This window comes from Cyprinodon variegatus, unplaced genomic scaffold (genome assembly GCF_000732505.1).
Source record: "Cyprinodon variegatus isolate N-32 unplaced genomic scaffold, C_variegatus-1.0 Scaffold86, whole genome shotgun sequence".
Classification (NCBI taxonomy): domain Eukaryota; kingdom Metazoa; phylum Chordata; class Actinopteri; order Cyprinodontiformes; family Cyprinodontidae; genus Cyprinodon; species Cyprinodon variegatus.
The window spans coordinates 659,176-671,212 of NW_015150539.1; the positions used below are offsets into that span (position 1 = coordinate 659,176).

General features: G+C 42.4%; 1 protein-coding gene across 4 annotated transcripts in view; it reads left to right on the top strand.

Annotated features, from left to right (window-relative positions):
• The window catches only part of LOC107083881 (C-myc promoter-binding protein-like), a 71,872-nt gene extending 59,841 nt beyond the window's left edge, over positions 1-12,031 (top strand). For 2 of the 4 annotated variants that reach the window (XM_015373405.1, XM_015373406.1), the window contains 15 exons: positions 53-181; positions 451-543; positions 1,500-1,619; positions 1,777-1,926; positions 3,292-4,454; positions 5,222-5,450; positions 5,575-5,678; positions 5,943-6,118; positions 6,741-6,902; positions 7,192-7,372; positions 8,629-8,883; positions 8,963-9,080; positions 10,100-10,262; positions 10,355-10,419; positions 10,843-12,031. In XM_015373405.1, coding sequence (XP_015228891.1) covers positions 53-181; positions 451-543; positions 1,500-1,619; positions 1,777-1,926; positions 3,292-4,454; positions 5,222-5,450; positions 5,575-5,678; positions 5,943-6,118; positions 6,741-6,902; positions 7,192-7,372; positions 8,629-8,883; positions 8,963-9,080; positions 10,100-10,262; positions 10,355-10,419; positions 10,843-10,979 — 3,245 coding nt within the window. In that variant the 3' untranslated portion in view covers positions 10,980-12,031. The remainder of the gene's footprint in view (positions 1-52; positions 182-450; positions 544-1,499; positions 1,620-1,776; positions 1,927-3,291; positions 4,455-5,221; positions 5,451-5,574; positions 5,679-5,942; positions 6,119-6,740; positions 6,903-7,191; positions 7,373-8,628; positions 8,884-8,962; positions 9,081-10,099; positions 10,263-10,354; positions 10,420-10,842) is intronic. The other 2 variants (XM_015373407.1, XM_015373409.1) reach the window with 1 other exon arrangement.
• Positions 12,032-12,037: the final 6 nt, after the last annotated feature.

A 12,037-nucleotide genomic window follows, 5' to 3' on the forward strand; every position in this document is an offset into this window, starting at 1 on the left:
CATTATAATACGGTGAGTCATCGTTCTTTAACAGCTTGTTGTTTGTGGGCAGATGGCAGTGACCTGGACGCTGTGAGTCACGGCAGTCTGGACAGCTCTGCTGACCCTAACCTGGCCGAGCAGAGCCCCTTCACCTCTGACTCCACCAAAATAGACCCAACTGACGATAGATCTAGCACAGGTACACTTCAGATGGCTGCTGCCAATGGCAGCCGTCATGTTTTACATCTTTTCCTTTCTCTCATTGACATTTTTTATCCTCCTTCATTTTGTTCTCCACTCCGCTCGTTACCCTCTTCCTTTCACACCTGATTTCCTCTGGTACTCCTCATTCCACCTTTAATTGGCCCCTCCTTCTCACTCTCTGGTTTTTCGGCTGTGGTTTCTGCTCTGCTCTGTCCCTAACCCTGCCCTTCACTTTGGCCCTGCCTGTGCTGCCCTTGCATGCAGTTGGCCGTGGGGGCGACAGCGCGGGGTCCAGGCCCGTGGTGGCCCGCTCACACTGGGTGGGCTCTGAGCTCAGAGAAGCCACTCTCCACCCAGGTAAACATCTCAGTCACTCTACCTCATTTTCTTTCTCTTCATTTGTCTCTTTTCTTTAATTTTCTTTTGGCTTTTCCAAGTGGATCTTATGATCTCCACTCTTGTGCTGTCAGTCCTCTATCCAACACATCTGTCTGCTGCTCATTCCTCTCCTACCCTTCACTCTTACTCTCGGTCCTCTCAGTGTTTTTTCATTGTTAATTATATGCTGTAATTGCCTAGAGGCACATTCTTTCTGATTATGGACATCATTTTAATCATGGAGATAGTGCCTCTGCAGGCAGCCTGGCACTTTGTGTGAGAGATGGAAAGAGGTTACAGAGAAAAAGATAAATGTGTGGCTCATTTCTTATTTTTATTGCTCAAAAAAAGGTTCTTTTTTTTTTACTTTTAGACATGTAGCTTCAAACTGCATCATATAGAAGCTGTGGTGTCCCATGGTTAATTCAAATAAGCCGACATGAGAGGTTCATGGAAAGGATAACAGCAGGGAAATCCTAAAGACAGATCGTTGCCTTGGAACCCAGATAAGTTGGAAAAGGGTAGAGGAGTCAGCCTCAAGTCTTTGCTGTCAAAATCATCAGCAGCTGTGAAAAACAACTTTATTTTCCCTCAGAATCTCTAGAGATCTGCAGGGCATCTGGTGGATGTCTTTATCCCCTCAGTTTAGCTGATTTTTTTTGTCCTTCTAATGATTCTCATAGCTGGGAAGTAGGAGAAAAAACAGTTTTATTGACCACTATAATAAATGTTATGGTTAATGTTTTTAGATTTGTTTATTTGCTTTTTAGTACATAGTACATTTGTTTTTGGTCTAGATTTAAAAAAGCAGAACAGTTTCTATTTCTGTGAGAAACAGTCGAAAAAGAGCCGAGTTGTCTTCGGGGAAACTGACATAAACTTAAGCTTTTGTTCTCATGTTACCATCTATAAAGTTTTTCCTTGTGGTTTTCCAGGAGATCAGTCAGATTTGGGTTACAACTCCCTGTCCAAGGACGAGGTTCGTAGAGGAGAGCCTGCTCCCCAGGACCCCACCCTGGACAAAGATGACAAGAAGGAGAGCGACTGCAGCTCCTGTCAGTAGTGTATCTGATGTGACCTTTTATGAAACTAATACGAGATAATGTTGCAGCCATGTAGGCTTCTCCACTTTCTCTGCCTTCATCTCCTCCGGAGAGTTTTGTAGATTTGGCTCCACAGGAACCGTTCTGAATCTGATTTTCCTGTGTCTAGTGTCAGAGACTGAAAGTGCAAAGGGAAGCAAGGACTGCCTCCCTCAGCTGGACTTGGAGATCAGTTCCTCCTTTAAACCTCGTGGAATTGTTCGGAGCAGCTATCCGTATGGGGATTCAGCAAGTAAACCCAAGAGCTCCTCCAGTTCAGGTACATCCAGACACCAAAGCTCAAAGAGCTTCATCCAGGGTCACTACTTTACCTTTGTCATCTATGTTTAGCATCTGTCCGCTTTCTGATGCAACGATAAAAGAAAGCATCCAATCTTTATTTCAGGATAATCAATTAATATAAAAGATGAGATGAAGTCAAAATACTAAAATACTGTATGTATGAAGAAACTAATAAGCCCTCAGTTCAGATCATTGGAGAAAAATATGTTTCAGCACATCTCTTTGGGCCTGATCTCTAAATAGCCCAAAGGAAAGGCGCTAAAGTGCACAAATTTTTTTTGTTTTAGTATGTGCAAAAAGCAGGCAGGTTGCAGACTATCTACAAAGACTGCTGCGCAAATGTCAAGACTTACAAACCAATTAGGTTCTGCCCAACGATTTGATGCACCAAAAAACTGCTGCTGCTGTTGAGTTTCCAATTGGAGAGAATGTCTACATTACACAGGAATTTGTGTGCTTTAGTCATTTGAATATGTTCTGAATGTTGATTAAAGCACAAACGCAAAAAATGGTTTGCACACACAGATGGATTGTAAACACAAATCACTGTGCACCCTCTTCTCTGCACGAACAAACATATTATTGCCTTTTTTAAGATACACAATCCCTAAGATCATGTTCAGTCACATGATTTTATTCAGGATGAGGTCTGAGCTTTCACTGGGTCATTAAAAATAGCTTCATTTTAACGTTTTTTTAATAGTTTGGTTGTAAAAACTGCTTTTGTGTTTGGGCTATTTTTTCTACTGATTACCCAGTGTTACATCAAGCTTCAGCGTCACACAGATGTTCCTCACATTGGACTCACGGACACTTTGTAGATCGAGGGGTTTATGTCAGACTCAGGCCCTGCTGCAGCATAAGAAGCCTTTAATAGTTTTTTTTTGACAAAATACAAAACAAAATACTTTGTTTTGTTCCCCCCAATCATGGTGGTGTGAACCATGAACACATATTTCCACTTTGGTTTCATCAATGTACCTTTTTGAACTTTGATACGACTGATTCATATAGAAGAATTTTGTGCTGTTTTGTTTTATAAGAAAATTAGTCTTTCTTCTTCATCCCTTTCAATAAGTCCTGTCCTTTTGCAAACGTTCTGTCGTGAACTTGAACATTTTAACTCAGAATTTCATAGCCTGAAAATAAACTTTTTTTGAAAAAAAAGTATAAATGCTTCTGTGTTTGATGCTCTTTTTCAATAACCAAATAATGTGTAAATAATAATAATAATACATTTTTTGTGAACACCTAAACACCTTTTATCACAACTTTAACATTAGCTTAGGCTTCCCACCTGAACAGTAACATGCTTCCTGCTTCCTTTCCTCCTGTCTCCTAGGACACATGGCAGGTCTCCTCTTCACCACCTCTCTGGATGAAATTGGAGAGGTCCATGGCAACAAACTGCTTCGGAGACATCGGAGCGCCCTGGAGGATGTGGTGGGCCGCTCCAGCAGTGGTGGCACTTTGGACTGGCAGGTCGTTAGGGGCCGCAGGCTGAGCGGGGACACAGTGGGAAGCAGCAGCACCACTGTCCTTGGCCTTGGTATGAGCCAGGCTGAGACAGACCCAGATAAGATTGCAGGACACCTGGGCGCAGATGCCAAAATTCTTTCCAGCTCTAATTACAGCAAAAGCAGGAGGCCTTATTTAAGAGGCTTTGGAGGGATGGAGAGGCTGTCTGCTGAAGCAGTGAGCAGCTGTAATCACAGGGAGGAGGAGGAAAAAGCACTGGACTACAGTGATGAGGAAAAGAGTAACGCAGAAGTAATTTTTGATTTTGAAGATTTGGATTTAGAAAAGCCTGAATCAGGGAACCAACGTCTTAAAACTCACAAAAAACATGTTGAACGCAGTGCCAGCTATGGAGGCATGGCCACCGTGTCGTCCAAAGGAGCAGTGAAACGAACAGGCATTGAAACAGGCTATGATCCCCTGTCCCTCCTGGCTGCAGAGTCTCAGACAGCTGAGCGAGATATGAACCAGTACTTAGAAGGAGACGAGGCCAGCACTCGCAGGCACCTCGCCAGAGAGATAGAACTCTACATGAGCCACATGGACACGCCGCTAAGCAGCCGCACATCCAGCTCTGAGCTGCAGGATCCAGTCAGCCCCCTGCTCCTCCACCCCTGCTCAGCCTTCCGTAGATCCAGCCTGCCCCACACCACCTCCCTCAGGACCACCGGAGTACCGCGCTCCCGCACCTTCCACCAGACCTCTCCCTCCCGGCCCATCGCCCGCCAGCGGCTGATGTCGTCACCTTCCTGTCAGAGCTCCAGCACTAGCCCGAGCCTCAGCCCACGCCCCAGCCCCTTCAGGGAGCACCCCGAACGTGCAGGCCTGGCGTCTCCTTCACCCTCCTCATCCTCCTTCGCTCTGGACACCCTGCTCACACCCACACTAGACGTTTTCAAGACCAGTATGTTCTCTGCTGGGAAGGGCGTAGCAGAGAAAGCGAGCCGCTTGTACTCACGTTTGTCTACATACACCACACCCACCAAGGTATAAAGTCCTGCTACTAAAGATGATTTAGCTCATGCTAAAGAGGAGCTTATTTATATATACTAACTGGAAAGAAACATAATTTTCCTGATATTAGGCTCAGGGTCATAATTCTTTACATTTTTAAAAACCTTATGAGAATAAAACTAGCAACAGGAAACGCAGAAGCAGAAAGTCTCAGCTTGTTTTTATGCATCAGTGTCTTAAAAGGTTTGCTGTTCAGCTGAGGCTGTTTCCTTGAGATCTGCTGCCATCTGCTGGCTGCATGTTTAAACTTCAGGGTTCCTGCAGTTAGAAATCTGAACGGTTCCCAGGCTTAGATTAAAAAGGCAAAAGCAATGGAATGGAAAAGGTTTTTTGCCTAATTGCTATTTCCAGCTGACAAGATCTCTCCCTATAATTATATGTGATATAATTTTAGGGATTATATTATATTGTAACTAATTATATTGTAATTTAATATAATTACAATAATATATATTGTACTTATATTTAAAAAAAGCTTGGCTCTAAGAACCCTTTAGAATTGAATTTTTAAAGTTGATAATCAAAAGGTGCTGGAACCCTGGTTTGTTTTTGGGACAATAAGTGAAAACATTTACCAGCTTATAGAAGCTGAAATCTGTTACAGTCAGGTGGTATATCATCTCTGACCTGGGTGCTTATGCTCCTTTGAACATAGAGGGCACAGACAGACATTGCCTATTAAATAAATTAAAACTTATTGTGAGATGATTAATCATTTTCTGTCTCCTCTGTCCATCCAGGACGCTTACATCGACCGTTTGAGTGTCTCCTCCCTCAGTGTTGGAGATGCAGAATGCTCATCTGTGCAGGATGAAGCAGAATGTGAGGACATGGAGGGCCTCGCTGTCTCCCCACAGAGAAACGGCCCCTCTGGTTCCCGCAGGAGCCCCAGGCGAAGCCCCGTCCACAGCAGAGTGAACAGTCCCACTGCAGGCCGCAGCCTGGGGAGACCAACGTCTCTTCCTCCCGGTGAGAACTTCCTTAACTTGGAACTCCAGGAAAAGCCCCTTTAACCCCCATGGTTGGATCCTTTACATCAGCTTAAAATAAAAACAGAAGTCACGTTTCCTGACTGGTTTTCATGTATCTGCAGGATGTCCTCTCTCTCTGTCTGGATTCCCTCTGCCGGACAAGTCAGACCTCGGATCTTCACGTTACACCAGCAACACCAGCATCTTCAACAACTACGCCATGGAGGTAAAACCAATAGATGACACATTTCAAATGTTTATTGCTCTTTTACAGGATAAAATAGATATAATATGCATTGTTTTAGAAAATATGACTAATAAACTTCAAGTTTTCTATTCTCTTTATATTTCTATTGAACTTAAATTAGTTTAATCTGGTTTGAACGTCAGTAGTGCTCCTTCACTAGAGCAAATTCCTGGTATGTGTGAAACACTGATTGTATTCTGAATATTTGGGTCTTAGAGCTGTGTGTGTTTTATGTTCCTGCAGCTGCTGATCTCTAGTTGTTCTCGCTGTAAAACGTGTGACTGTTTGGTTTATGACGAAGAAATCATGGCTGGCTGGACGGCCGACGACTCCAACCTCAACACGACCTGCCCCTTCTGTGGAAACCCCTTCCTGCCTTTTCTCAATGTGGAGATCAGGGACATGAGAGGACCTGGACGGTACAAGAGGATGATTATTACATCACTTACATAGAGCCTACTTAATAATAACAGAAAAGTTTGAAGTTATGATCAAGTAAAATAGGAAAATAAATCTGAAAATGCTCTTTTTTTAGACTTTGGTTAGGTCCTTTATTACTAAAGTAGCAGTGGGTAGCAGCAAGAAGGTTCCGGGTTCGATTCCCAGCCCAGGGTCTTTCAGCATAGAGTTTGCATGTTCTCCCTGAGAATGCTGGGTTCTCTCCGGCTTCCTCCCACAGTCCAAAAACATGACTGATAGTTTAATTAGCTTCTCTAAATTCTCCTTAGGTATGAGCATGTGCGTGAATGGTTGTTTGTCCTATTTATCTTTGTGTTGCCCTGCGATGGACTGTACCTCGCCTCTCTCCCCCCACGACCCCAGCAGGGATAAGCATGAAGGAAAACAGATGGATGAAATTTATTCTCAGGAAATTTAAACTTTATCTGCTTTAAAAGGTTCTTTGTTGACGTTTCTTCCAACTTTCAATATCTTCAAAGTTTTAATCATTAAAGTTTTAATCTTATTAAAACTCCATCTGATGTTAAAGAAAAAAGAAGTATTTCCTGGATTACGGTATCAAGTGTTTTCTTCTATTTTCAGGCTCTTCCTGAAGGGCAGCCCATCTGTGGATGACGCCATGACATCATCATACTCTGCTTCCACAGGTCTGGACACGGGGACGTCCACGCTGTCAACGCCGTGTCCCACTACAGCTGTGTTCCCTCCATCACCAACAGCAGCTGCAAAGCCATCACCTAGAAGGTAGGTCCTTCATTCATCCACATGGGAAGGAAATTTAAGCTAAAGGGGAAAAAGCTGCATAGCTAAAATACAGTGTCAACCAATTTTACAATTCAAAACTAGAAAATCACAATAAAGACATTCAATAATTTAAACATTTTGTTTGTGCGGATAAAAGGAGGTTTTCATCTCTATCTAACTGCACAGTCCTTTTCATTTAAATGGTGCAGAGTTTTTACAGCACCGTTATTTTTACTGAAACAGTTTTTATCCTGACTCCATCCTCTACACCCTTTGTTTATCTTCCCAGGGCTCAACCCAACAGAGCTCAAGGTATTAACATCCCCAAAGATCGGCGCCAAGGGGCGCTGTCGTCCGGAGGGCCGATGACCCGCAGCGTCAGTGCCTTCGGCCCCATGGAGGAGGAGTTCCACCTCAGCCACCAAATGCCGACGTCAGGCAGCCTGCCGAGCCATCTGAACGAAGCCACGGTTTGTCTCAACAAGGATAGAAAACAACCTTCTTAGACCTCTGCTTCTGTCATGGTAGAGGGATTTTAACAGCAACTATAAATGAGAACATCAGAGGGGCTGTCAGGCTGGAGACGGGATTGTGCAGAGGAGGGACACTGGATTTATGGGGTGAAGGATTAGGTTAGATATGGAACTTCCAGGGAAATAAATCAGTGGAAAGTTCTGGAATGGTTGGGATAGTGAGAGACAGCAATAGATGATGTCTGGATTCCTAGAGACATCAGAAGGAAGAAGTATTACAAAAACATTTGTATTTTAATTTTTAGACTATTTTCTATACAAAATTTTAAACAGATAAAAAAATTATAGAATTCAGTCAAATAGGCATTCCATTGTTTTTATTTTGTAACTCTTATAGTTTGATAAAAATATAAAGAGAAACAGGTCAGATTTGTTTTTATTTTATGATTTAGGAAAATAAGATTTGTTTTCTTTCTCTTTAGGAACCATAATTTAAGAGTTTATAAGTAATGACTTTGCATAGTGAACAGTAATTCATTACCTTTATTGGTAGCAGAGGCCAAAGCATGTGGTGTACGTGAGAGAATAGTCTGTAAATCCAGGAACAAAGGAGTTCTGTTGATGCTTTACAGCAAATTCATTAAAGGTGAGATTTCTTCAGCATCTTATAATAGGGTTTCTGCGGGTCTTTAAAAATCATTAAAAGTCATTCAATCATTATTTTTTAAATTAAGGCCTTAATTGGCATTAATATTCATTAAATGTTTTTATTGTGGCATTTAAAATGCTTTATTAAAAAATGTTTATAAAAACAATTTCGTGAGACATATTATATCACAATATATTTGCATGGAACTGCTTCCGGTTGATCGCAAAGCTGTATGTTCAGAAAAGAAGCTTGAGTCGGAGAAAAGGCTAGAAAATGGGGGCGGGGGGGCAAATTTCAACAAAAGTGGTTGGAAAACGAGGAATTCGGGTACCTGTCGGTGGCATTAAAATTATTTCTAAGAGCATTAAAAGAACATTAAAAAGCATTAAATTTGAGTTATTCATTCCTGTATAAGAGATTTTATCATCATTAACTGTAAAAAAAACGGCATCTGTTCTCCCAAGAGTGCTGAACCTTAACTCTACTCTGAAATTCCCAACAGGAATCCACTATGTTAGAGCCGGCCTTATTCTGATGCTCTGACTTCACCTAAAGTTACGCAGTGAGTGACCATCTCCAAATTCTCTCACTTTTGTCCCGATAGGACCCACTTAGCATGGACTGGCAGCTCCACAACCCTGAGCCTGTGACCGTTCCCTATCTGAGCCCATTGGTGCTGTGGAAGGAGCTGGAGAGTCTGCTGGAGAACGAGGGTGACCCTGTGATCGCCGAAGCAGACATGGTGGACCATCATCCCATCATCTACTGGAACCTGGTGTGGTACTTCAGACGGCTGGACCTGCCCAGCAGCTTACCAGGCCTCATCCTTACCTCTGAGCACTGCAACAGAGACTCCCAGGTCAGAAACGGTCTTCATCTCAGACTCCTTCCAATGATGGAGACTCTGTTGGAGTAACTTAGACTTTGACTGTCATCAGGTACCTCGTCACTGGATGTCAGAGGACAGTAAACACGTGCTGATCCAGATTCTGTGGGACAACCTGAAGCTGCATCAGGACCCCATCCAGCCTCTGTACATCCTCTGGAACACATACAGTGAGTCACTGCTGAGCCCAAAAACAGGAGGAACTAGGCTGAAACCAAAGCTGGTGCAAAGATTTCTGAAACCTTTCTTTAGAAAATTAACTGAAAGAAAACTGTCTGCACAGTTAAAACAGAAAATGATGTGTGGATAAAGCAGATTTGGACGCCTTTTGAATGAAATTTATAGACAAGCAGAGAAAGCAGTGCAGAAGCTGCCAGTTTCTGAGGAGTCTGTTAATCTGCTCTGTCTGCTCTCTTCTCTTCTTCCAGGGCTTAATTGTTCTCTGTATTTAGAGAGTGAGTCTTCCTCTCTGCTGCAGGCTCCCTCAGATGAGTCGTGCCTGTCTTCTGTTGTCTGTGCTTTGCTCGATGCTCTACTTTGTTTTCTGTGGAAACTCAGCCTCTACCTGTCATAGTTTCAGCATGGCTGATGAGCTGTGTAGCAGTGTTCATTCTTTCTCCGTAAGGTCCTGCTCTGTGCTTTTATTTGGGTTTGCATCTCCTGTGACTGTCCGCTTCATTTGCCTTATTGTTTTTATGCAGGAACTTCAAGAGGAATGTCCCTGCAGGGTCTTTAGTGGATTTTTTATAGACTCTGGCTGCTGTTTCATTTATTTCTTTTAGCGAAGTTCTTGTAAAAGGCATTCATAGTTGATCAGATATTAAAAGATGTAAATGGTATTTTATTTATGTGCCTTATATAAGTATTTAAACTGGTTCAAATTTAGCGAATTAAAGAAATATTATTTTATTGCATTTTATGTGATAGACCAACTGTTTGTGGTTGAAAACACAAGAAAATTTGAAAAACGAGAGAAAACTACGACTAATTATAGAATACTCTTAAAGAAGTGTTTATTAATAAAATATTAGTAACAAAAGTAAGTGTTTAATCACTTATTATTTTTGTTACATTAAACCCCCTGACTTTGCTGAAGTGGGGAAATAAAGTCAGGCTCCTCTCTTTGTGCATCTGAAGCCAAAAAAAGGAAACTTGGCTGCTGATGTGTGTGTGTCGTGGTTTGTGATAGATGTGGGGTACCCGCTGGCTCGGCCGGTCCCAGAGGAGGAGAAGCCGTTCACCGATGAGCTGCTGCAAGGCGTGGTGAGGAGCATCCAGAGGAACGACGTCAGCCGGCCCATGGCACAGCTGCTGCAGCTCCAGGACAAGATGCTTGGAGTCAAGCGGCAAAGGTAACGCTTCTGAGTTGGTCTGAATTTAAAATGTTAGAAATCCCTCCCTGTGGGAATGTTGCTAATGCAGTTTTTGGTGTGGTTTGTGTCAGGAGTTTGTACCGGGACATCCTCTTCCTCTCCCTGGTGGCTCTGGGAAAAGATAACATTGATATTGGTGAGTTGGTATTTTCTCATTTTATTCATTTAACTGTTTAGCCGCAGGTATCCTGATAAAATGACTCTAATGCTAAACATGTTTCTCATCTATAGTTAGCTGGGTTGATTTTGACAGTGCTGACGTTTTCAGACATTTTAACTGCTGATTCCTGCATTTGTTAAATAAAATCCTCCTAGATTTCTCCACCTGTTGTTTATCTGATAGAGGCCATATCTTTGTTTTTTGAACAGCATTTCTATGGTCTTCCATTGGTACAACTTTTTAGGCCAATATGTAACTCTTACCAAACATCCTTTTGGCCTCATCATGGGAGACATCTTGGCTGATTTTCAAAGAAAGAACAGAGTATTCTCCATAGGGTCAAATAACTACCATTAATAATGTGGGAAACCTGTTAAAAAACATATTTCTGTCTCCTAGATGCCTTTGATCGGGAGTACAAGCTGGCGTATGACCGCCTGCTGCCCAACCTGGTGAAGCTGACCCACAACTGTGACCGTCCTCCAAGCGCGGGCGTGATGGAGTGCCGCAGGACGTTTGGAGAGCCTTATCTGTAAATTGGTCAACTTTCATCTCCCTCCTCATGGCTTTGACTCCAGCTCAGGAACCCTGCAGGAAGACTGAATGTGCACTACGGTAACACGCGGAGCCGACCCACTCCACTCTGTTCAATGTAGCCTGAACATTTTACAGCTTTCAGCTTGGCGACGATTCAAAGTCACAGAGCTGAAGAACACCCCTCTTCATCCAGCGACTCTTCATTTCTGTTAAAAATCACACAGTAGTACTGTAAATATGCATCGTTTTTAATTCAACATTTATATTGTATAATCACACATGAAGAATAATTTAGCAATATTTGAACTTGAATTCTATTTATACCTGGTTAGCTTTATTTATTGCATCCTGTCATTGAAGTGTTGTTCAAGAACTCACCGATCTCACCTTCAAACCAGTGTTGCCAACTTAGCGATTTAGTCGCTAAATTTAGCGCCTTTTCAGGTCCCTCTAGCTCCTTTATTTAAAAAAAGCACCTAGCGCCAAATCCAGCATCTTTTTGGCTGTGTAAACGGAGACTTTAGCAACATAAAAGCTCCATTCTGTCCTCCTGCAATCATAATCCTGCCTCTCTATCTGGTTGTCCGCTGTCATCATGCATAGCTGGCTGCCTGCGCTGCAGCAGAGAGTAAACCTTTACACTGCAAATCCGCATGGCAAAATAAATGTGCATATGCAAAGCTGCTGCTAATCCCACCCTAAATCGCAAACATTGAATCATGAAGACTTTTAACTGACAGTTTAGTCTCACATTAAATAACTGCATTTTCAATCTACAGCCTCATTATCTCCCTACCTGCTCCTCCAGTCTCAGCGTTTCTTCGCACTGCTGCTGCTTTCTTCTTTGTGTTTTCTTTTTATTCGCTTGATGGCAAACAACTAATTGTGCATTCATGTCAATTTTTTGTGGAACTAAATGGCTGAATTATATGTATTTTTCTTTGCTTGTTTTTGTTAAAGTCTCTATAAAACTATTTGAATCCCCACAGTTCTTCCTCCCAGCTATCCAACCGCTGCTTTGAAAGAGAGCCAAAAAAAAAGAGAAAACAAACATTTT